The 27205-nt window shown below is 39.6% G+C and overlaps 1 protein-coding gene across 3 annotated transcripts in view; it reads right to left on the bottom strand.

The window, feature by feature from the left end:
* The window catches only part of SNX22 (sorting nexin 22), a 173644-nt gene that overhangs the window by 96192 nt on the left and 50247 nt on the right, over positions 1-27205 (bottom strand). For all 3 annotated transcript variants that reach the window (XM_053717382.1, XM_053717380.1, XM_053717381.1), the window contains exon 2: positions 23210-23293. In XM_053717382.1, the coding sequence (XP_053573357.1) occupies positions 23210-23293 (84 nt within the window). The remainder of the gene's footprint in view (positions 1-23209; positions 23294-27205) is intronic.

Here is a 27205-nt window from a genome sequence, read left to right on the forward strand (position 1 = left end):
GAGGGACAAGGCAGGAACATTAAACAGAAGGAACCACTGCCTGAAGTACCTTTCTCCCAAACACAGCCTCCGAGGAAGCAAAAGTGTCAAATTTGTAAAATTTTGAAAAAGTGTGAAGCGAAGACCAAGTTGCAGCCTTGCAAATCTGTTCAACAGAGGCCTCATTTTTAAAGGCCCAGGTGGAAGCCACAGCTCTAGTAGAATGAGCTGTAATCCATTCAGGGGGCTGCTGTCCAGCAGTCTCATAGGCTAATCGTATTATGCTACGAAGCCAAAAAGAGAGAGAGGTAGCCGAAGCCTTTTGACCTCTCCTCTGTCCAGAGTAAACGACAAACAGGGAAGAAGTTTGACGAAAATCCTTAGTTGCCTGCAAATAGAATTTCAGGGCACGGACTACGTCCAGATTATGCAAAAGTCGTTCCTTCTTTGAAGAAGGGTTAGGACACAGAGATGGAACAACAATCTCTTGATTGATATTCTTGTTAGTAACTACCTTAGGTAAGAACCCAGGTTTAGTACGCAGAACTACCTTGTCTGAATGGAAAATCAGATAAGGAGAATCACAATGTAAGGCAGATAACTCAAAGACTCTCCGAGCCGAGGAAATAGCCATCAAAAACAGAACTTTCCAAGATAACAACTTGATATCAATGGAATGAAGGGGTTCAAATGGAACGCCTTGAAGAACATTAAGAACTAAGTTTAAGCTCCACGGCGGAGCAACAGACTTAAACACAGGCTTAATCCTAGTTAAAGCCTGACAGAAAACCTGAACGTCTGGAACTTCAGCCAGACGTTTGTGTAGAAGAATAGACAGAGCAGATATCTGTCCCTTTAACGAACTAGTAGATAAGCCCTTTTCTAAACCCTCTTGTAGAAAGGACAATATCCTAGGAATCCTAACCTTACTCCATGAGTAACACTTGGATTCGCACCAATGTAAATATTTACGCCATATTTTATGGTAAATTTTTCTGGTAACAGGCTTCCTAGCCTGTATTAAGGTATCAATAACCGACTCCGAGAAACCACGCTTTGATAGAATCAAGCGTTCAATCTCCATGCAGTCAGCCTCAGAGAAATTAGATTTGGATGTTTGAAAGGACCCTGAATTAGAAGGTCCTGTCTCAGAGGCAGAGACCACGGTGGACAGGACGACATGTCCACTAGGTCTGCATACCAGGTCCTGCGTGGCCACGCAGGCGCTATCAGAATCACCGAAGCTCTCTCCTGTTTGATCTTGGCAATCAAACGAGGAAGCATTGGGAATGGTGGAAACACATAAGCCATGTTGAAGACCCAAGGGGCTGTCAGAGCATCTATCAGCACCGCTCCCGGGTCCCTGGACCTGGATCCGTAACAAGGAAGCTTGGCGTTCTGACGAGACGCCATGAGATCCAGATCTGGTTTGCCCCAACGACGAACCAGTTGAGCAAAGACCTCCGGATGAAGTTCCCACTCTCCCGGATGAAAAGTCTGGCGACTTAGAAAATCCGCCTCCCAGTTCTCCACGCCTGGGATGTAGATCGCTGACAGGTGGCAAGAATGAGACTCTGCCCAGCGAATTATCTTTGAGACTTCCAACATCGCTAGGGAACTTCTGGTTCCCCCTTGATGGTTGATATAAGCCACAGTCGTGATGTTGTCCGACTGAAATCTGATGAACCTCAGAGTTGCTAACTGAGGCCAAGCTAGGAGAGCATTGAATATTGCTCTTAACTCCAGAATATTTATTGGGAGGAGTTTCTCCTCCTGAGTCCATAATCCCTGAGCTTTCAGGGAATTCCAGACTGCTCCCCAGCCTAGAAGGCTGGCGTCTGTTGTTACAATCGTCCAATCTGGCCTGCGAAAGGTCATCCTCTTGGACAGATGTGGCCGAGAGAGCCACCATAGAAGAGAATCTCTGGTCTCTTGATCCAGAGTTAGTAGGGGGGACAAATCTGAGTAATCCCCGTTCCACTGACTTAGCATGCACAATTGCAGCGGTCTGAGATGCAGGCGCGCAAATGGTACTATGTCCATTGCCGCTACCATTAAGCCGATTACTTCCATGCACTGAGCTACTGACGGGTGTGGAATGGAGTGAAGGACACGGCAAGCATTTAGAAGTTTTAATAACCTGGCCTCTGTCAGGTAAATTTTCATCTCTACAGAACCTAGAAAGGGAACTCTTGTAAGTGGTAATAGAGAACTCTTTTCCACGTTCACCTTCCACCCATGCGACCTCAGAAATGCCAGAACTATCTCTGTATGAGACTTGGCAGTTTGAAAACTTGACGCTTGTATCAGAATGTCGTCTAGGTACGGAGTCACCGCTATGCCTTGCGGTCTTAGTACCGCCAGAAGTGATCCTAGAATTTTTGTAAAGATTCTTGGAGCCGTAGCTAATCCGAAGGGAAGAGCTACAAACTGGTAATGCCTGTCTAGGAAGGCAAATCTCAAATACCGGTAATGGTCCTTGTGAATCGGTATGTGAAGGTAGGCATCCTTTAAGTCCACCGTGGTCATGTACTGACCCTCTTGGATCATGGCAAGGATGGTTTGAATAGTCTCCATTTTGAATGATGGAACTCTTAGAAATTTGTTTAGGATTTTTAAGTCCAAGATTGGTCTGAAGGTTCCCTCTTTTTTGGGAACCACAAATAGATTTGAATAGAATCCCTGCCCGTGTTCCGTCCGCGGAACTGGGTGGATTACCCCCATTAGTAAGAGGTCTTGTACACAGCGTAGAAACGCCTCTTTCTTTGTTTGGTTTGCTGATAACCTTGAAAGATGAAATCTCCCCCGTGGAGGAGAAGTCTTGAAGTCCAGGAGGTATCCCTGGGATATGATCTCCAACGCCCAGGGATCCTGGACATCTCTTGCCCAAGCCTGGGCGAAGAGAGAAAGTCTGCCCCCCACTAGATCCGTTTCCGGATAGGGGGCCCTCTCTTCATGCTGTCTTGGGGGCAGCAGCAGGTTTCTTGGCCTGCTTGCCCCTGTTCCAGGACTGGTTAACTTTCCAGCCCTGCCTGTAACGAGCAACAGCTCCTTCCTGTTTTGGAGCGGAGGAAGTTGATGCTGCTCCTGCCTTGAAGTTACGAAAGGCACGAAAATTAGACTGTTTGGCCTTTGATTTGGCCCTGTCCTGAGGTAGAGCATGACCCTTACCTCCCGTAATGTCAGCAATAATTTCTTTCAAGCCGGGCCCGAATAAGGTCTGCCCTTTGAAAGGAATATTAAGCAATTTAGATTTAGAAGTCACGTCAGCTGACCAGGATTTAAGCCATAGCGCTCTGCGCGCTTGGATGGCGAATCCGGAGTTCTTAGCCGTAAGTTTGGTTAAATGCACAACGGCATCAGAAACAAATGCGTTAGCTAGCTTAAGTGTTTTAAGCTTGTTCATTATTTCATCCAATGGAGCTGAGCGAATGGCCTCTTCCAGAGACTCAAACCAGAATGCTGCCGCAGCAGTGACAGGCGCAATGCATGCAAGGGGCTGTAAAATAAAACCTTGTTGAACAAACATTTTCTTAAGGTAACCCTCTAATTTTTTATCCATTGGATCTGAAAAGGCACAACTATCCTCCACCGGGATAGTGGTACGCTTAGCTAAAGTAGAAACTGCTCCCTCCACCTTAGGGACCGTCTGCCATAAGTCTCGTGTGGTGGCGTCAATAGGAAACATTTTCCTAAATATGGGAGGAGGGGTAAAAGGCACACCAGGTCTATCCCACTCCTTGCTAATAATCTCTGTAAGCCTTTTTGGTATAGGAAATACGTCAGAATACACCGGTACCGCATAGTATTTATCCAACCTACATAATTTCTCTGGAATTGCAACCGTGTTACAATCATTCAGAGCCGCTAATACCTCCCCTAGCAATGTGCGGAGGTTCTCTAGCTTAAATTTAAAATTGGAAATCTCTGAATCCAGTCTCCCTGGATCAGATCCGTCACCCACAGAATGAAGCTCTCCGTCCTCACGTTCTGCAAACTGTGACGCAGTATCTGACATGGCTCTCATCTCATCCACACGCTCTATCCTTAACCCAGAGCTATCGCGCTTGCCTCTTAAATCTGGCAACTTAGATAATACTTCTGTCATAACAGTAGCCATGTCTTGCAAAGTGATTTGTAAGGGCCTCCCTGATGTACTTGGCGCCACAAAATCACGCACCTCCTGAGCGGGAGGCGCAGGTACTGACACGTGAGGAGAGTTAGTCGGCATAACTTCCCCCTCGTCGTCTGGTGATAATTTCTTTACATGTAAAGATTGACTTTTATTTAAATTAGCATCAATGCAATTAGTACATAAATTTCTATTGGGCTCCACATTGGCCTTTAAACATAGTGAACAAAGAGATTCATCTGAGTCAGACATGTTTAAACAAACTAGCAATGAGACTAGCAAACTTGGAAATACTTTTCAAAATTAATTTACAAGCAATATAAAAAACGTTACTGTGCCTTTAAGAAGCACAGAAAAACTGACACAGTTGAAATAACAATGAACAAAAATAGTTATAGCAACCAAATTTTCACAGTAAATGTATTAAGTTAGCAAAGGATTGCACCCACCAGCAAATGGATGATTAACCCCTTAGTACCCAAAAACGGATAACAATTATATAATTAACGTTTTTCTCACAGTCAAATACACTGTCACAGGACTACTGTGACTGATTACCTCCCTCAAAATGGATTTTGAAGACCCCTGAGCTCTCTAGAGACGATCTGGATCATGGAGGATGAAGTAGACAGATTGTGATTGAATTTTTACTGCGCAAAAAAGCGCTAAAATAGGCCCCTCTCACTCATATTACAACAGTGGGGAAGCTCAGAAAACTGTTTCTATGCAGAAAACAAAAATGGACATGTGGTAAAAATCAAGCCCCAATAAGTTTTATCACCAAGTACCTCACAAAAAACGATTAAGATGCCAGTAAACGTTTTAAACATACATTTAAAAGTTATGTATTATTATTTACAAGCCTGCTACCAGTCGCTTTTACTGCAGTTAAGGCTCATACATTATTTCAGTATTTACAGTATTTTCAGAGTCAATTCCATTCCTTAGAAAATACATTCAGTGCACACACACACACACACACATCAGCCTGATACCAGTCGCTATCGCTGCATTTAAGGCTGAACTTACTTTACAATGGTATCAGCAGTATTTTCTCAGTCAATTCCATTCCTCAGAAAATAATTTACTGCACATACCTCTTTGTTGCAGGGGGACCCTGCATGCTATTCCCCTTCTCTGAAGTTACCTCACTTTTCCTCAGATGAGAACAGCCAGTGGGTCTTAGTTACGTCTGCTAAGACCATAGAAAAAAACCCAGGCAGATTCTTCTTCTAAAGCTGCCTGAGAATAAACAGCACACTCCGGTGCCATTTAAAAATAACAAACTTTTGATTGTAGAAATAAACTAAGTTAAAAAAACACCACAGATCTCTCACAGCTTCCTATCTAGTTAGGCTGCAAGAGAATGACTGGGTATGACAGGTGAGGGGAGGAGCTATATAGCAAGCTCTGCTGGGTAATTCTCTTGCAGTTTCCTGTTAGGAAGAGAAATATTCCATAAGTAATGGATGACCCGTGGACTGACTACACTTAACAGGAGAAATAGATATTTTCCCAGATGTGGGTGATGTAGAAGGAGGAGAGTAATGAGGGTATTTTTTAAAATCTTGATATCATTTTTAAGCCTAGATAGGTTCCAGGAAATAAGCTACACAGTTGCCTGTACTCACGATCAGCCTCCTCCATGACATATAATAAGGAACCATATCTTAAGCTCAGACACACTTCTATATCAGTCTCCACACACACGTTATAAGAACAAGGAACAGAGAGCACATTAAAGAGATATAAAACAGTGCTCCTATAGTAAAAACATATGATTTTTGAAGGGGGGCGGCTGGAATAGGGGGTATAAGAATGGCACGGCTAGATTAAAAAGTAAGTTAAAGTGCATCTTTATTAGAAGTCATCAATTAAAGTCCCTCTAAAATATCGCTTAGATTCTGGACCTGATTTTAAAACATGTCAAGTTTACAATCACTTAAAGTTGCATTCTGCCACTTCTGAGCATGAGCAAAACAGAGTTACTGACTTTCTTTATGTAGGGCTATGACACAAAGTCATGGACCCTGCACAAATGTTAAAGGGATATGAAACCCAAAAATGTTCTTTCAAGATTCAGATAGAGCATGTAATTTAAAACGTTCTAATTAACATCTATTATCAATTTTTATTAATTCCTTTGGTATCTTTTGTCAAAAAGCTGGGACGTATGCTTAGGAGCCAGCCCATTTCTGGAGCACTATGTGGCAGCAGCTCTGCAAGAATGTTATTCATTTGCAAGAGCACTAGATGGCAGCAATATTTCCTGCAGTGTAGTGCTCCAGATACCTAGGTAGCTCGTCAACACAGAATATTATGGGAACAAAGCAAATTTTATAATAGAAGTAAATTGGAAACTTTTTTTAAATGGTATCCTCTGTCTGAATTACAAAAGAACATGTGTGGTTTTCATATGCCTTTAAAAATAAGAAAATAAAAGGTGAAATCTTTTTGAATAATAAATAATATTGTTATTAACCCACTGCTTGGTGCTTTTTTTATTACAACAATGAAACGGTCTGTTTAACATCCCTTTAACTCCTAAGAGGAATTCACTAGAGGAACTGCCAAAACTTCTCTAGCTCCTGATGAATATATGTGACTAGCATGTTTTACCTTTTAAGGCATATTGTCTCTTGATAGGCTGAATCAAGTGACAGACAATGGAAGCTATAAATACATTTTTCTCAATAAACATATAAATATGTGGACAAATGAACATATTTAAATATAATACTATTAACCAGGGACGGAACAGCAGTATCATAGAGATTTGGGCAGGCTACCAAGGAAAATATGAACTTAAGTGAATAGAAAAAAATACTGGCAGCTGGAGAGAGAGAAAAAACAACAACAACAAAACAAAAGCATTACCCACTAAAGGAAAAACAAACAAACGGCTGTTAAGTATAAGGAATCACATAGTAATGCTGTGCAAAAAATTACCTTACATACATTCTTATTATAAAAAAACATCAAACTAATTGTCTCAGTAAAAATTAAAAGATGATGAACAGCACCATCATGCACCCTGGCGATTAAACTGTTGCCATGAAGACTTCTGGAATTTTCCAGCCTCTCTAAGAAACAATTTATCAACTGGTAATGAATACATGATTTCTGAAGAGTATGACTATAGATCTACAGAGATGACAGATGATAGACATATAGATAGTTGGCTCTATAATTGGACCTCCCAACTTTCTCAGAGGCTTTCCAGGATGTGGGGTTTTAACAGTGGCCCACTGGCATTTTGTGTATGGGGTCTCAATGGGAGGGTGTGTTCATCAGCAGGTGTGGTTGGTGCTGGTTATGGGCTTGGCTTTAGTAGTTTCTTAAAAAGGGAACAGCAAGTGGCTGCAGGAGGGAAATGGCCAGACCTATTAACCTGTGACAATCTTGTAGCCAGACACCGGTTGGCTGTGAGGTATACAGATGGGACCATGGAACCCAAATGACATTCAATATGGGTGTCACATAGACAGTGAATGTTCTGGCAAAGAGTGTTTGTTGTTTTCTTTAAGGAGAACTCACTTTCTTATGGAGATAGATAGATAGATAGATAGATAGATAGATAGATAGATAGATGATAGAAAGACTGACAGGCAGAGACATACAGATATATGATAGATAGAAAGATAGATAGTTAATGAAAAAGAAAAAGGGGACCAATATAACTACTTATATATATTTAAATTAACCTTCTATTTTCCACTAAAAGAGAGGGACTATGTCCCTAAATCATAGTATATTGTCAGGATAGAATAGGTGCTATGTAGTATTGCAATAACAAAATTAGACCCAAGAGAGGCAGAGGCCTCTCCCTTGGAAAGAAAGACTGCATATATAGCACTCAAAGGGTTAATAAGTCATAAATTAACTTTTATTGATTGGCAAGATTGAATTGCAAACAGAGAGATAACTGTACTCAGAAAGTGAGCAGTTACTGTTAAACGTTTAAAACATAACTTTTATTTAATGAAGTTCACACATAAAACATAAGAAAATACACGGTTAAAAACACTCTCAGGAGCCAAATAGCAGTGACCCTAGTTGTCGTTGGTTAAATAAAAAGATGTAATATTATATAAATGTCCTGCTAAGTAGTGAAACTGCCTATATATTCAGAAACTGAATTCTATTCTCAATGCGATGTGTCTGTAAGTTCAATTGTTTATCCACCGGGTATAAATAGTAACGCTGTATACTCGGCTTGAGTGTAGTATATTAATTGTCCATGGCTGGTGGGAGGTGCCCACCCACAGGGGTTGAGTATACGCTCTGTGAATTAAATAGAGCTAATATGTGACCTTTTAACTGATAAAAGCAGCACTACTAAAATAACAACCAAAGCTGGTATGCCTTAGGAGTTATATAACTAGATATTAAACATAAGGGTTGTAAAGTTACTCCCTTAGATTAGGTAAGCATAAATAAAGTCTATGTGCTCAATACCACACAGTATGTTGAAGAAGAAACATCAAAATTACTGTAAATATCTGCGTCAACTAATGTATCCCCTTATGGGGTTAGAAGACAGCCAAAAGTGTCTGTTCAAATTGTTAAACTAACAAAACCAATTTTTACTTATCCAATAATACGGTTACTTGCAATAGCTTGACAGTTAATTGCACTTAGGTCTCAGAAACTTTGTATATAAATAAAATTGTTTTTGTCCATATATTAGATTAAGTTCTGAACAACATGAAACTCTTTTTTTGAAATATTATTCGGCTAGATTACGAGTTTTGCATTAGCGGCTATGCGGTGCTAACGAGCAGTTTATGCTCACCGCTCACTTACACACAGTGCTGGTATTACGGGTTTTTACAAACCCGGCGTTAACCGCAAAAAAGTGAGCGTAGAGCAAAATTTTGCTCCACATCTCACCTCAATACCAGCGCTGCTTACGTTAGCAGTGAGCTGGCTAAACGTGCTCGTGCACGATTTCCCCATAGGTATCAATGGGGAAGAGCCGGCTGAAAAAAAAACAACACCTGCAAAAAAGCAGCGTTTAGCTCCTAATGCAGCCCCATTGATTCCTATGGGGAAAATACATTTATGTCTACACCTAACACCCTAACATGAACCCAGAGTCTAAATACCCCTAATCGTACACTTATTAATCCCTAATCTGCCGCCCCCGACATCGCCGACACCTGCATTATATTATTAACCCCTAATCTGCCGATCCGGACACCGCCACCACCTACATTATACTTATGAACCCCTAATCTGCTGCCCCCAACATCGCCGACACCTACATTATAGTTATTAACCCCAAATCTGCCTCCCCCAACGACGCCTCCACTATATTAAAGTTATTAACCCCTAAACCTAAGTCTAACCCTAACACCCCCTAACTTAAATAAAATTTAAATAAATCTAAATAAATATTCCTATCATTTAACAAATTATTCCTATTTAAAACTAAATACTTACCTATAAAATAAACTCTAAGCTAGCTACAATATAACCAATAGTTACATTGTATCTAGCTTAGGGTTTATTTTTATTTTACAGGCAAGTTTGTATTTATTTTAACTAGGTAGAATAGCTATTAAATAGTTATTAACTATTTACTAACTACCTAGTTAAAATAAATACAAAAGTACCTGTAAAATAAAAAACTAAATTTATGAGGATCTTGTTGCAGAGTGCAGGAGTAATGACGGAGTTTTGCTAGCCCTGCCTAACAAAGAGATAACAACCCTTACTGAGAAGGGACCTAAAAGTATGGCGATCAAAAATGGAACACTTCCAGGATGCACTGAACCGGGGGAGTTCCCGGGTGTAGCAGCACTTGACGATAATCAGCCGGTGGTGAATGCAGTGCATATTCCTGCATTAGTGGAAAATAAAGATCCAGAGACTTTGCCCATTACCTATGTTTACCTGATGCCATGTGTCACTAGTCTGTACCCGGAGCAACTTATAGCCCCCACGTGTACCGGGAATCTGAAATCACACAACGCTCCTAACTTCTCTGGCTATTATGTAGATATAACGCCACACGGTCCCCCTGCAAACACATATGGTCTGGCAATGCTTGTCTCCATACCGGGTGGAGCTCGGCTAGTGTGGAGAGGGCCGATGAACAGCTTCAGTCTACTCCCTCACGGCTTTGCTGGCTGTATTTGTTATGCTGACAGCCGGTCCACAACTACCCTCTATGGCCTGAGAAGGGGCATTGGCTAAAGAAGAGGTTTCTTATCGTGTCTGCTTCCCGTGATTAATACATCAGACTTGTTTATGGCTCCCGGGACACTCCTGAAATTATCTATTTAAAATTATAGCACATGTTGATCCCCGGTTGGGAAATATTCTTTAAATATTTTGTTCAAACCAAGGCCATGGTCAGCCTTACCCACAAACAAAGGTCAAATCTATGGTGTATCCCAGAAAAACAGGCGTTGGGGTAAACCTGAGAAACCCACCATCCCAAGAACTGTGAACACTGGCTACATAATGCTCATTGGAAACCTTTCAGAACTCCAGTAATTAGCAGAAGTTAGGTACTTTTACACACCTCCATAATCAGCACTTGTTTCTGTGTGTGAGTATAGAATGTGACATGCCGTTTCCTTCCAAGATGGCTGATTATAACTAATTGTCATGGCTTATTCATGCTATACATTTAGTGGGTAGTTAGTTTTAAAATCATATCCCTGCTCATATAGAATTGCATTGCCTAAATTGTTATGTTTTCTTAATGAGATGTAGGGGTAATAACTATGTTGTAACCTAATCTAGGTAGCCTTAAACTATGGGAACAGAACTGTATTAGACTCCAGATAGGAGATTTGTAAAGAAACAGACAGCATGAAGCCCTACATGTAGTAAAACATTTCTTAAATATACGTAGATTAGACCCTACCACATCACAGAAATAAGATATTGGGTATAGAATTCAGCTTTATTTCTTTACTCCGCTAATACAATTTGTTCACTACACACTTCTATAGCAGAAATATTATATCTCCCCCCAGGTTCTTCCTGAATCTACAACATGCTTGTTGCAATGTTTGCTAAAACGTCTATCACACACTTGCTGGTGCTCATAAATGGTCAGATGCCATTGCATCACACTCTTTTAATATAGGCCCGGAAGATAACCTATTTAGTTCTATTATATATTAATGTTAAAGGGATTTAATAAATTGTCTTACCTCCTTGCAGGCTATGATGTGTATTGCTTATATAATGTGTTTATTGTATGGTCAAATGTATCTCATCGTTACCAAACAGTTTACAGTTTTCTCAAATGTTATATGGAAATGTACACTCTCTATCATACTCCACTTCAGCTAATGGGCAAGTTTGAAGCTCATATATTGCCTGTTTCACTACTCTTTAGATCAGCCCTGAACATCTAAGTAAATTGCTATTATTGGGACATATATACATTTCTTTGAAGTTTATGCTTGTAATGTTTGGATCTCCCTGAATGAATCAGCAGAGTTGCCTTTAGCCCCTACCTAGTTACTCCATTTTGTGGTAAAATGTTACTGTATCCCTCTATATACTCCTAAATAGAATAACCACACAAGGTATACCTCATTTGGCTTTTTAGTAACCCAGCCACCAAGCCTATGATTTCTATAATTGGACACTTGTGAGTCCACACCAAGTATCATATGCCATTCACATTTATATTTGGCTCAGTCCCCCCACCCCTTTCCCTATGCGTATAGCGGTGCTTACCCGCTGAATATCCCCCTCCCTCCTAAATGCCTCGGCCCAAGAGTGGCTGATATCTATACTAACCCTCCACAGGTTGTTATTTTGGTCTTAGGTTAAATATTATTAGAGTGTGGAGTTCATACGCTGACAATATAATATAAAATGAAGTTCTGTCTCATCTCGCCTAAAGATACTGTCTATCCTCATAATCAGATTTGAAATGTATTTTCTCTTGCTATATGCACTTATTACTCTCTCCATAATGCCTTTATATAGACAATGTATTACTTTCTTTGTTGTAACATTGGCCTTAGGGCGAGTTCTTGCTCTGATGTTATATGCTTTAACTTCAATAAAAAAATTATTTAAAAAAAAAAAAAAAAAACTAAATTTATGCTTACCTGATAAATTGCTTTCTTTTACGATATGACGAGTCCACGGATTTCATCCTTACTTGTGGGATATTAACCTCCTGCTAACAGGAAGTGGCAACGAGCACCACAGCAGAGCTGTTTATATAGCCCCTCCCTTCCCCTCCACCTCCAGTCATTCGGCCGAAGGTATAGGAAGAGAAAAAGGAAAGGTTAAAAAGGTGCAGAGGTGACTGAAGTTTACAAAAATATAAAGAAAAACTGTCTTAAAAAGAACAGGGTGGGCCGTGGACTCGTCATATCGTAAAATAAAGCATTTTATTAGGTAAGCATAAATTTGGTTTTCTTTTACAAAGATATGACGAGTCCACGGATTTCATCCTCACTTGTGGGAAACCAATACCAAAGCAATAGGACACGGATGAAAGGGAGGGACAAGACAGGAACCTAAATGGAAGGCACCACTGCTTGAAGAACCTTTCTCCCAAAGATAGCCTCAGAAGAAGCAAAAGTATCAAATTTGGAAAATTTGGAAAAAAGTGTGAAGGGATGACCAAGTCGCAGCCTTACAAATCTGTTCCACAGATGCATCGTTTTTAAAAGCCCATGTGGAAGCCACAGCCCTAGAAGAATGAGCCGTAATTCTTTCAGGAGGCTGCTGTCCAGCAGTCTCATATGCCAGGCGGATGATACTTCTCAGCCAAAAAGAAAGAGAGGTAGCCGTAGCTTTCTGACCCCTACGCTTTCCAGATAAACAATTAATAATGAAGATGATTGACGGAAATCCTTAGTTGCCTGTAAGTAAAACTTTAAGGCACGGACCACGTCCAAGTTATGTAACAGACGCTCCTTCTTAGAAGAAGGATTAGGACACAAGGAAGGAACAACAATTTCCTGATTAATATTCTTATTTGAAACAACCTTAGGAAGGAACCCAGGTTTGGTACGTAAAAACCACCTTATCAGAATGAAATATGAGATAAGGCGAATCACACTGTAATGCTGAAAGCTCAGAAACTCTTCGAGCAAAAGAAATAGCAACCAAAAACAGAACTTTCCAAGATAATAGTTTAATATTTATAGAATGCATAGGTTCAAACGGAACCCCTTGCAGAACTCGAAGAACTAAATTCAAACTCCAGGGAGGAGTAATAGGTCTAAATACAGGCTTAATTCTAGATAGAGCCTGACAAAAAAATACATTTGCCAAACGTTTGTGAAACAGAATTGACAAAGCTGAAATTTGTCCCTTTAAGGAACTTGCTGATAACCCTTTCTCCAATCCTTCTTGGAGAAAAGACAACATCCTAGGAATCCTAACTTTACTCCATGAGTAATCCTTGGATTCACACCAAAAAGATATTTACGCCATATCTTATGATAGAATTTTCTAGTGACAGGCTTTCTAGCCTGTATCAAAGTATTGATAATTGAATCAGAGAATCCTTGCTTCGATAAAATTAAGCGTTCAATCTCCACGCAGTCAGTTGCAGAGAAATTAGATTTGGATGTTGGAAAGGACCTTGAATGAGAAGGTCCTGTCTCAACGGAACTGATTATCTTGGATACTTCTATCATCGCTAAGGAACTCTTTGTTCCCCCTGATGATTGACATATGCCACAGTCGTTATGTTGTCCGAATGGAATCTGATGAATTTGGCCGAAGCCAACTGAGGCCATGCCTGAAGCGCATTGAATATTGCTCTCAGTTCCAGAATATTGATTGGAAGTAGAGACTCCACCTGAGTCCAAACACCCTGAGCCTTCAGGGAGTTCCAAACTGCACCCCAGCCCAGAAGGCTGGCATCTGTTGTCACTATCACCCACGAGGGTCTGCGGAAACAAGTCCCCTGTGACAGATGATCTGGCGACAACCACCAAAGAAGAGAGTTTCTGGTCTCTTGATCCAGAATTATCTTTGGAGATAAATCCGCATAATCCCCATTCCACTGACCGAGCATGCACAGTTGCAGTGGTCTGAGATGAAAATGAGCAAACGGAACAATGTCCATTGCCGCTACCATTAATCCGATTACCTCCATACACTGAGCCACTGATGGCCGAGGAATGGACAGAAGTGCTCGGCAAGTATTCAAAATCTTTGATTTTCTGACCTCCGTCAGAAATACTTTCATGGCTACAGAGTCTATCAGAGTTCCCAGAAAAGGAACCCTTGTCTGTGGAACAAGTGAACTCTTCTCTATGTTCACCTTCCAGCTGTGAGTTCTCAGAAAAGACAACACTGTGTCCATGTGAGATTTTGTCAGATGATATGTTGACGCCTGAATCAGAATATCGTCCAGATAAGACGCCACCGCTATCCCTTGCGGTCTGAGAACCGCCAAAAGAGACCCTAGAACCTTTGTGAAGATTCTGGGTGCTGTGGCCAACCCGAAAGGAAGAGCCACAAACTGATAATGTTTGTCCAAGAAGGCAAACCTTAGAAACCGATGATGATCTTCGTGGATTGGAATATGAAGGTAAACATCCTTCAAATCCACGGTAGTCATATATTGACCCTCCTGGATCATTGGCAAATTCTTTCGAATTGTCTCCATCTTGAATGATAGAACTCTTAGAAATTTGTTTAGACACTTGATGTCCAAAATGGGTCTGAACGTTCCCTCTTTTTTGGGGACCACAAATAGGTTTGAGTAAAACCCCTGCCCCAGTTCCAATTTTGGAACAGGACAGATTACTCCCATAGTAAAAAGGTCTTTTACACAGCGTAAGAACGCCTCTCTCTTTATCTGGTTTGCAGATAATTTTGAAAGATGAAATCTCCCTCTTGGGAGAAAATCCTTGAATTCCAATTGATAACCATGGGTCACTATTTCTAGTGCCCAGGAATCCTGAACATCACTTGCCCAAGCCTGAGCAAAGAAAGAAAGTCTGCCCCCTACTAGATCCGGTCCCGGATCGGGGTCCACCCCTTCATGCTGCTTTGTGGAAGAAGAAGAAGAAGCGGGGGGGTCCTCCTTTAAAGTTACGAAAGGAATGAAAATTATTATGTTTACCCCTCATTTTAACCGACCTATCCTGAGGTAGGGCATGGCCCCCCTTACCTCCTGTAATATAAGAAATGATCTCCTTCAATTCTGGCCCAAAAAGGGTCTTAACTTTAAAGGGAATAGCTAAAAGCTTATGTTTTGATGACACATCAGCAGACCAAGATTTGAGCCACAATGCTCTACGTGCTAAAATAGCAAATCCTGACCAGGGCTGCCGCATTATACCTCCCCCAGGAAACTTGGTTATAAGGCAGGAGTTTAACACTGCTTTCAAAGATTCTTTAATGGGATGACACCAGGTGAGCTGTACACAAGACATACTTAAACCACAGCTCTATCACATTCACTCAGTACGCAGACAAGATGGCGCCTAACACTGCCCTGACACTTGCAGCCGTGACCCGCTTGTTGGATGAGCACTTTGCGAATCTGCTCTATACATGGTCCACTGCATTGGAGGATCTACGGCCAGTCTCAGTGCGAAGTGATAACAAGCACTCTATGTCCATAATGAAAACTGGGGAAACAGAAGGAGGGGATACCACACGTGAGCGCTTTTCAGATCTAGTGGTGCCCTCACGCCAAGACCGAGTTCCGACAAAGATCAGGGACATACCTGCCCCCCAGCAAGCTATCCAGGTCGAGCGGGTTGTGACTGAAGGAGGAGGAGATGGTCCTATAAGTATACCCGATAATCAAGCCCTGGATCTACTAACTGAGCGCTCTGTAGCGTGGAGCGTTGAAGTTACGACACCAATATCACAAGTGCAGGAACAAGCCTGGGCCATGAACACTATAACTGCTCAAAGGCACATCTGGCAAACTCGGAGTAACTCCACTAAGCATGCAAGAATTACAGTTAAGACCACAACCGCTGACAGGAAGGATTCCTGGATCCCCATCACATGGTTTGCGATATGGAGAGAAGCTGGGACACTAGTACCACACCTCAGCAAAGACCACCACTCTGAGGGTTCTACAATTGCCCAAAGGAACCACCACTATTTCTGCAACTCTACCGCTTCATATCCTCTGATTCTGGTAAAGCTGGGCATTGGGTAAGCTGCGCACACTAGGACCGGTACGAATTTATGCCCATAGCTAGGCACACCATAAGCTGATGGACACTGTGCGGGTTAATTTATGGGACTGTTCTACTCAAACTAACACAACCACGCTTGTTTTCAGTGCAATTCTTATTATTATTGCTATTGTTGGTTTTTATATTTTATTTTATTTTTTACTTATTACTAAACCCCAACTAGTGAGTTTAGTGTCTTGGGGAGTTGAAACAGACTGTTGGACTACTGATTCCACGAGGACTAAGTTTCTAAGCTTTAGTTGAAAAATTTGGAAATCTATCTTATTTACAAACTGCTGTATCTGTGGGGACTATAAATATGTGCACTCATATTAACTGCTAGAACATTGTAGTTTCATAAATGCTGTTCCTGCTAGGTGGTGAAATCAACTTCTTATGTACATGCATAAATATATTGCAATTGTTGGCTATTAAATTAACTCCATCCAGGGTTAAGATCCTAGTACTTATGACCTAAATTTGTAAATGTGCTGATACTATAGGTGGACAGTGCCTTAATTAGATTGATAGATTTGACAGGCCCTAATATGTATCACAGTGCTAATATATATATATATATAACTTGGGCTTATGGGTAGGCACAAAATGAATATATTGTTAATCTCACATTATAATAATGCTATGTACTTTCAGCAGAGACTATAGCTAATTCCCAGAGGGGAGTCCTATTGTGCATATTTAGGTACCTGTTTGTTTGGTAGATATTTTTATATGCCCCTAGGGGTACATTATTCCCTCTTTAAGAGTCACTTCTACACTATATAGCATCCAATATGACTAGGCTGCTCAGTAAGGTTAATAAGATGGCTCCATCCAACAATGTACAGACTAGAGATAACCAGATGTTACACTCGACTATAGTGGAAGGCTCCCTGGTGTTGCTCTTTATGTGTTATTATGTTTATATCTGACCATATTCATGTTGCTGTAATAGCTTTTCTTGTTTTGTTTATTTCAAGGTCCAAAAGAGACCGTGCGTTACATTAGAGCACCTCAAATAAGCCATTTAGCTTCCATGGGTCCATAAGTGGCCTGTTGAGTATAGTAGAGGTGTTTTCATTTATTGACTATAAAATATAAAAATGAGGTTTCAGAAGCTCGCACTATATTATTTACTTGAAATTATGTGTATTTTGCCATTTTCTTACTGTTATATTATGTTTTATGAGAAATATGGTATTTTATTCCTGCCTGTTTATTGTTATGCAAAACCTCAATAAAAAGATTACATTAAATAAAAAAAAAAAAGCAAATCCTGCATTTTTGCCGCTAATTTAGCCATTTTTAAAGCGGCATCAGTAATAAAAGAATTAGCTAGCTTAAGAGCCTTAATTCTATCTAGAATGTCATCTAATCAAGTCTCAACCTTAAGAGACTCTTCTAGAGCCTCAAACCAAAAAGCTGCTGCAGTAGTTACTGGAAATATGCAAGTCATAGGTTGTAAAATAAATCCCTGATCCTTGAAAACACAACTATCCTCAATGGGTATAGTAGTACACTTAGCTAGGGAAGATATAGCTCCCTCTACCTTAGGGACCGCTTGCCATGAGTCCTGAATGGTATCTGATATAGGAAACATTTTCTTAAAATTAGGAGAGGGAGAAAATGGTATACCTGGTCTATCCCATTCCTTACTAATAATTTCCGAAATTCTCTTAGGAACCGGAAAAACATCAGTGTAAGTAGGAACTTCCAAATACTTATCCATTTTACACAATTTCTCTGGAGGAATCACAATAGGATCACAATCATCCAGAGTCGCTAAAACCTCCCTAAGCAACAGGCAGAGGTGTTCAAGCTTAAATAGCATCCAAATCTGTCTGAGGCAAAACATTCCCTGAATCAGAAATTTCACCCTCAGACAGTAATTCCCTGATCCCCAACTCAGAGCACTGTGAGGGAACATCGGAAATAGCTAATAAAGCATCAGAGGATTCAGTATTTACATTAATACTTGATTTACTGCGTTTACCCTGCAACACTGGTAATTTAGACAATACCTCTGTAAGGGTAGTTGACATAACTGCAGCCATCTCCTGCAGAGTAAAGGAATTAGACGCACTAGAAGTACTAGGCGTTGCTTGTGTGGGCATAAAAGGTTGTGACACTTGGGGAGAATTGGATGGCATATCCTGATTCTCTTCAGACTGAGAATCATCCCTAGGCACACTTACTTTATTTAAAATATGCTTTTTACATTGTAAAGCCCTTTCAGTACAAAAGTTACACAATGTTAGAGGGGGTTGCACAATAGCTTCTAAACACATAGAACAACGAGAAACCTCAATGTCAGACATGTTGAACAGACTAGTAATACCACAAAAGTCGTTTAAACACTTATTTATAGCATAAAATAAATGTGTACTGTGCCTTTAAGAAAAGAAAAAGTGAACAATTTTTCAAAAATGCACAAAAAACGTTAAATTATTCCCAAATTTAACTTAATATCGTTGGTTAATCCAAAAATTACTGCACCCAGAAGAAGGGCAGAAATAAGGCTTTTGAAGTACTTATATCAACATGTAGTCAAAAGATAGATAAAAATACACTCTGCACACCTGCCCCCAGGGTACTTTGAATCAAGTTTCCAACCCTTCAGACCAGCTACACAGTCCAGGAGCCACCGAGTTACTGTTTGCTGCTGCTAAGCCTGAAGAAATTGCGCCAAAATAGGCTCCGCCCCTTAAGGTCAAAAGTTGGAGTAGGCCCAAACAACACCGCATGGAAATGTAGTTTTGCACTAAAGTAAAAATACACACACAATATAACCCTCAAAAACCAATAAGTTTTAAGTGCCAAAAATAAAAAACATAAAACATCGTTTTTTATATTGTCTCCCATGTCACATAATGCCCAAATATAAACCAATGATAAATATTAAATAGGGACTCCAGTAACACCCCTCTTATTAAAATAGGTTTTACTGCTTACCCCATTCCCATACAGGGAAATAAATGCCAGCCAGTTCTGATATATCAAGTCTCCTCAGAAAAAAAAGGCTGCACATACCTTAATGCTGCTTGTAGCATGAAACCGGTCTCCACACTGAAGATGTCTCATGGTTACCTTCAGAAGTCTTGTGGGAACCAGCGTGGATCTTAGTTACAAATGCTAAGATCATCAAACCTCAGGGCAGAAATCTTCTTTTATATCCCCCTGAGGAAAATAGTACGCACCGGTACCATTTAAAATAAAAAACTTCTTGATTGAAGAAACTAAAACTAACACCTCACTTTACCATGTCTTCCTAGTATAACACAGGCAAAGAGAATAACTGGGGGTGGAGGGGAAGGGAGGGGCTATATATATAGCTCTGCTGCGGTGCTCTTTGCCACTTCCTGTTAGCAGGAGGTTAATATATCACAAGTAAGGATGAAATCCGTGGACTCATCATATCTTTGTGAAAGAAACCTAACCTAAGTTACACTAACACCTAACACTACTCTATAATTAAATAAATTAACTAAATTAAATACAATTAAATACAATTAAATTAAATGATCTAAAGTACAAAAAAAACTAACACTAAATTACAGAAAATAAAATTTTTTGGCTAAGAGATGACGTTTTCACCTCTTAGCCAATAGCAGTGCAGTAAATCTGGCTTGGCGCCCATGGGAGCCGGATTTACCACACTGCTATTGGCTAAGAGGTGAAAACGTCACCTCTTAGCCAAAAATTTTTTTAGCCGTGCTCTGCTGTAGGAGCTAAGAGCGGCGATCGGTTGAATCAAATAATGGAGCTTTTTACATGAAGTATCTTATACTTCATGAATGAAAGTGCCCTTTATTTGTTTCAATAGTAAATCCTAGCGTTTGTACAATGCTAGGGTTTACTTTCACTTTGAAAGGGCCTTTTGCGGGGCATTGCCCCAAAGTAATCAGCTCTTTTACCTGTAAAAAAAAGTACAAATCACCCCCCCCAACATTAAAACCCACCACCCACACAACCATTCCTACTCTAAAACCCATCCAATCCCCCCTTAAAAAAACCTAACACTAACCCCTTGAAGATCACCTTACCGGGAGACGTCTTTACCCAACCGGGCCGAAGTCCTCAACGAAGCCGGGAGAAGTCTTCATCCAAGCCGGGCGAAGTGGTCCTCCAGACGGGCAGAAGTCTTCATCCAGACGGCATCTTCTATCTTCATCCATCCGGCGCGGAGCGGGTCCATCTTCAAGACATCCGACGCGGAGCATCCTCTTCATCGGACGGCTCTTCTGGAATGAAGGTTCCTTTAAATGACGTCATCCAAGATGGTGTCCCTTCAATTCCGATTGGCTGATAGAATTCAGCCAATCGGAATTAAAGTAGAAAAAATCCTATTGGCTGATGCAATCAGCCAATAGGATTGAGCTTGCATTCTATTGGCTGATTGGAACAGCCAATAGAATGTGAGCTCAATCCTATTGGCTGATTGGATCAGCCAATAGGATTGAACTTCAATCCTATTGGCTGATTGCATTGGGTTGGTTGTGTGGGTGGTGGGTTTTAATGTTGGGGGGTGATTTGTACTTTTTTTTACAGGTAAGAGAGCTGATTACTTTGGGACAATGCCCCGCAAAATGCCCTTTTAAGGGCTATTTGAAATTTAGTGTAGAGTAGGGCTTTTTTTTTATTTTGGGGGGGCTTTTTGATTTTTTTTAGGGGGATTAGATTAGGTGTAATTAGTTTAAAATTCTTGTAATTTGTTTATTATTTTCTGTAATTTAGTGTTTGTTTGTTTGTTTTTGTACTTTAGGTAATTTAATTTAATTGTATTTAATTTATGGAATGAATTTAATTATAGTGTAGTGTTAGGTGTAATTGTAACTTAGGTTAGGTTTTATTTTACAGGTACTTTTGTATTTATTTTAGCTAGGTAGTTCTGGCATTCTATTGTCTGTTCCAATCAGCCAATAGAATGCGAGCTCAATCCTATTTTTTCTACCTTAATTCCGATTGGCTGATAGAATTCTATCAGCCAATCGGAATTGAAGGGACGCCATCTTGGATGACGTCATTTAAAGGAACCTTCATTCCAGAAGAGCCGTCGGATGAAGAGGATGCTCCACGTCGGATGTCTTGAAGATGGACCCGCTTCGCGCCGGATGGATGAAGATAGAAGATGCTGTCTGGATGAAGACTTCTGCCCGTCTGGAGGACCACTTCGCCTGGCTTGGATGAAGACTTCTCCCGGTTTCATTGAGGACTTCAGCCCGGTTGGATGAAGACTTCTCCCGGTAAGGTGATCTTCAAGGGGTTAGTGTTAGATTTTTTTTAAGGGGGTATTGGGTGGGTTTTAGAGTAGGGTTGGTTGTGTGGGTGGTGGGTTTTAATGTTGGGGGGGGGATTTGTAAATTTTTTTACAGGTAAAAGAGCTGATTACTTTGGGGCAATGCCCCGCAAAAGGCCCTTTTAAGGGCTATTTGTAATTTAGTGTAGGGTAGAGCTTTTTTTTATTTTGGAGGGCTTTTTTATTTTGTTAGAGGGATTAGGTGTAATTAGTTTAAAAATCTTGTAATTTGTTTATTATTTTCTGTAATTTAGTGTTTGATTTTTTTTTTTGTACTTTAGCTAATTTTATTTAATTGTATTTAATTTAGGGAATTAATTTAATTATAGTGTAGTGTTAGGTGTTAGTGTAACTTAGGTTAGGTTTTATTTTACAGGTACTTTTGTATTTATTTTAGCTAGCTAGTTTTTAAATAGTTAATAACTATTTAATAACTATTCTACATAGTTAAAATAAATACAAACTTGCCTGTAAAATAAAAATAAACCCTAAGATAGCTACAATGTAACTATTAGTTATATTGTAGCTATCTTAGGGTTTATTTTATAGGTAAGTATTTAGTTTTAAATAGGAATAATTTAGTTAATTATAGTAATTTTTATTTAGATTTATTTAAATTATATTTAAGTTACGGGGGTTAGGGTGAGACTTAGATTTAGGGGTTAATAACTTTAGTATAGTGGCGGCGACGTTGGGGGCGGCAGATTAGGGGTTAATAAATGTAGGTAGGTGTCGGCGATGTTAGGGACGGCAGATTAGGGGTTAATAATATTTAACTAATATTTGCGAGGCGGGAGTGTGGAGGTTTAGGGGTTAATATATTTATTATAGTGGCGGCGATGTCCAGTTCGGCAGATTAGGGGTTAAAAATTTTTTTTAGTGTTTGTGATGCGGGAGGGCCTCGGTTTAGGGGTTAATAGGTAGTCTATGGGTGTTAGTGTACTTTTTAGCACTTTAGTTAAGAGTTTTATGCTACGGCGTTGTAGCATAAAGCTCATAACTACTGACTTTAGAATGCGTTACCAGTCTTGACAGGAGAGGGTCTACTGCTCACTTTTTGGCAGACTCGTAATACCGGCGCTATGCAAGTCCCATTGAAAAAAGAGGATACGCAATTTACGTAAGTGGATTTGCGGTATTTCCAAGTCTGGCCAAAAAAGTGAGCGGTACACCTGTACCTGCAAGACTCGTAATACCAGCGGGCGCTAAAAAGCAGCGTTAGGACCTCTTAACGCTGCTTTTTTAACCTAACACACAACTCGTAATCTAGCCGATATATTTTCTACTAGTATAAATATAAACTGAAACAGATTTCTCTGACTTTTACATCATGAAATAAAATGACAACATTCTAAGTTGCTGAGCTTTCTTATGAATATGTTTGCCTGCCATGTTAATTTATATAGAAAAATATAAAAAAATGATATATATGATATGTCAATAGCGGACTTAATCAACATAGGGACCTGCTGCAAATGTTTTTTTTGGGCCCCCAAAGTTCCAAAGTTGTGTTCATCTTAGAACAGAAAATGCACATTTGTGCACAACTCATCCAAGGGACAGATTCTCATTGGTTAAAAAAGGACAACTCTCACATATCTATCAGTAGACACGCCTTGGCCAGCCTGAAAACAAAAAGCACACATCCCTCACCCGCTTATGAAGTGCATGAAATTCACTGTAACGTCGGTCCAGCGTGTGTCTTCGTCCATTGAACAAAACGTCTACTTTGAAGATCTATCAAAGATAATGCAAGAGTAGAAGTTATTTGTTTAATAATATTAAAATAGTAATAGATATCTTTACAATTAAAGAAGACTGAAATATATAAATCTTACTCAAGCACATTGATCGCCTTATGCCCTTATCATACCATTGTGTAATATCAACCTTTATTAGAAAGGCAAAATAGCTTTACAAATGACATTACAGTAAAAACCCCACTCATTTACATTTAAGTAAAGTTCAAACAAAAACCATGCTGCCTATCTATTAGATAACAAATAGGGCCATCATTAAACTCAAGGTAAACATCTTTCAATTCCTCTCTCCTGTGTGTTCATTTAATGTCTGTCTTTCTCTGCCCTTCTTCTGTTTGTTTTACTTAGTCCCAGGTTCTGTCTCATTATTTTATGTCTGCTCTTGCGCTTCTCCCTTTCACTCTTTACTCTTTGTTTTTCACACCTGTTTCTCCCTGCTTTATTAGCCCTCTCTTCCTTCTTTATGCCAGCAGCCCCCTCTCAACACTTATTAGTTTAGGGGTTTCAGTCTACTCTTTCATCTCTCTTATCGTCTATACCTCCTTTTCACTACAACATTTACTCTGTACTCATCTAAACGTATTTGAAACCAGCGTATTTAGAGGATGATGTATACAGAGAGAAACATGAATGGTACAGTTGGCAAAGTTAGTTGTTTTCAATGAGTACTTTGTACATAACTGGAACTAGAGGCCAAAACCACATGTTAAAGGGACATGAAACCCAACATGATTTAGGTAGAACATGCAATTTTAAACAACTTTCCAGTTTACTTCTATTATCAAATTTGCTTCATTATCTTGGTTTAATTTGTTGAAGGAGCAGCAATGCACTACTGGTTTCTAACTGAACACATGGGTGAGCCAATGAAACTCTGTGTATATATGTAGCCACCAATCAGCAGCTAGCACCTAGGTTCTTTGCTGCTCCTGAGCTTAAATAGATGAACCCTTCAACAAAGGATAACAAAAGAAGGAAACAAATTAAGTAATAGAAGTAAATTGGAAAAAAAATTCAAATTGTATGTTCTATCTAAATCATGAATGTCCAATTATGATTCTACTGTCCCTTTAAGTAATGGAATGAGTGAAAATCTCTGCACAAGTCTGTATATTATCGGGGCCATTCCAGACCTAATTATTGGATTGTTCCGAAATGGGAACCACAAGGCTGGTAGAGCAGTACAGAAGGAGATTATTGTCACCTACTAATCATTCCCACTTTTTTTTTTTTTTACTCTCCTTACCCCCCCCACCCCACCCATTTTGCTCCTTTGCTTGTCTTTAAAATTTATAAATCTCCCCAACCACCTTTCATTATCCTACTTAGCTTCACAATGAAAAGGGCCACACACTAGCGTAAGATTCCAGTATTTTCAGAATTATAACAGTTTGAAAGCAATTACAAATGACTGGAAGTAAACTGTGTAGTAATTAATGTATCTCTCATGAGGAAGGAACTACACAATTGTATTGTGTGTGTTTTTTTTTTTTAATCAATGTCATTTTATAGTTATGTGTGTCTCTTTGTACAGTATGTTGCTGCTGTAATTACTGCTAATGATTAAGCAATACTTGTAAATAGCTTATGAATTTATCTGTATTTTTGGTCACTTCTATATGAAGAGTACACAATTCTGCACGTGGGTTTGGGGTAGTCCCAAGTTTATTAATCAACTTAAGTTGGATAAAAATAGATGAAGAAGGAAAGCAGGTCAGAGCTCCCAGTTCAGGATGATCCCACAAATTGCAGAACAATTTCGAACCTTCTGATCCCCCCCCCCCCTCCTCTGCTTCTCTAAGGCTCCATGTTGCTACTATTTCTTGACACATGGTCTGAAGGGCAGGAGTAAACATAATTTTACAACTATACATAGTAGGATGTAAAGTAAAATAGGCCTTGACATATGATTTAACAACAAGCCTAATCTCATAATCCTTTTTTTTATATATTAATTGTGTCAAGTACAAGAGAATAGTTCCCTTGCTCAGTTATAGATTTAAAAGTTACGGGCAATTCCTGGGCTGCCTTTGAATCTGCACTAGTCGATTCACTAGTGATACATATGCTCTGGAGGTTACTGAACTTTTTAAATCTATAAAAACAGCCTATGCTATAAAAATCTATAAAAACAGCCTATTGGCTATATAGAAGCTCAGCAATTATATTTATATATATGTATATATATATATATATATATATATATATATATATATATACTGTATATACAGATTCAGAACTATAATGGTGTGATGTCTGCTCTTGGAAACTGCACCAAATTCACCAACTTCACTTCTCCTTTCTGTACAAACAGGAAATTGCACCAACAAAAGCAGTGTGGCGCAGTAGCGAGACCAGTCTCAGGCCTAATGAACAGAGGGCCCTGGTGCAAGACTGGTGCAAGACTTTTTGGTTGCCCCCCCCCCCGCAGAGGTAAGCAATAGTAACTAGTAATAATACCAATTAATATAGAACTATATAGAATAAATGTTATAAACGCAACAAAAATACTGGCATTTTGTCATAATAAACAAACTTTTGACAGTAAAAAAAAAAAAAATGACTATGAAACAACACACCATGAACATCAGCTTCTATTGGAGAGTTTGTAACAAATAAATTGTATAAAGCACGCCTGTAAATTAAAGTTGGAGAGTAAAAGGCGGGTGTTGCCACCGATACGCGTGGAGATTTTTCAAGAGATTGCAACTAAAAATCATTTGGTTTTAAATAGTCTTCTTAAAGGGATAGGAAAGTCAAAATTAAACTTGCATGGTTCAAATAGAGCATGTCATTTTAAGACACTTTTAAATTCACTTCTATTTTCAAATGTACCTTCTTCTCTTGGTATCCCTTGTTGAAAAAGAATATGCACATATCCTGCACTAGAGGGAGCTAGCTTCTGATTGGTGCCTGCATACATTTGTCCATTGTTCTCTCCAAATCATGATAGAAAATGTTGGGATATCCTGTCCCCTTTCATTAAAAGATTTTCAAGCAATTAATCTTCTGAATAAAGCACTTATAACACAAACCCTCTAGTGAGTATGTTCCATTTGGAATATACTTGTGTCTGTAGGTTTGTCACCATTGCGAGATCTCTTCCGCCAACGATCGTGAATGAGCAGAGGCTCAGTTACAGCCACGGAAAGGAAGGAGCTGCCATTCCATACCCATAGAAGTTTCATAGAGTCTGAAGGAAAGTCTGGGATTGGCAGCATCCTTCCTGCAGGGAAGTGATTATACTTATCTACTTAACTATTTTAATTTTTATACAGACCCTCTGTGTGCTCCCTTTGAAAAAAGGGACAGTATACACCAATTTTCATATAACTAGATGTAACAGACACTACTATAAATAAGAATATGCACAGATACCCACTAAGTTACAATAAAATACAAAAAATAATAAACTACAGTATACAAAATAAAAAAAACATCATCATTATACATAACACTAATCTATATGCCCCATAAAATAAAAAACCCACCCGAAAAAAACCTGAACACTAAAATAAATTACAATATCCCAAAAAAGGACCTTTTGTAGGGCAGTACCCTAAAGTGATTTCAGCTTTTGTACAATTAAAAAGAATTACAAAATCCCCCCCTCTACAAAACAAGTTATCCCCCAAAATAATAAAATCTACCTAAAAAAACCTATCCTAGAAAAATAAAAAAGCCTATTCTTACAAATAAAAAAAACACACCCCAAAAAACCCTAACTAACCCCAAAAGTTGTACTAAACGTTGGGAAATCCGGCTCCTCTTGATCTGACGTTGGACCCTCTTCGTCCTGGTACCTGGCGCAGGGGGCCCATCTTCGCTGTGGCCGAGGCAGACTTTGTTGGCCTCTTCCTCTGCATCTTCTTTTCTTCGGGTCTCTTTT

The sequence above is a fragment of the Bombina bombina genome, chromosome 6, assembly GCF_027579735.1.
Source record: "Bombina bombina isolate aBomBom1 chromosome 6, aBomBom1.pri, whole genome shotgun sequence".
NCBI classification, from domain to species: domain Eukaryota; kingdom Metazoa; phylum Chordata; class Amphibia; order Anura; family Bombinatoridae; genus Bombina; species Bombina bombina.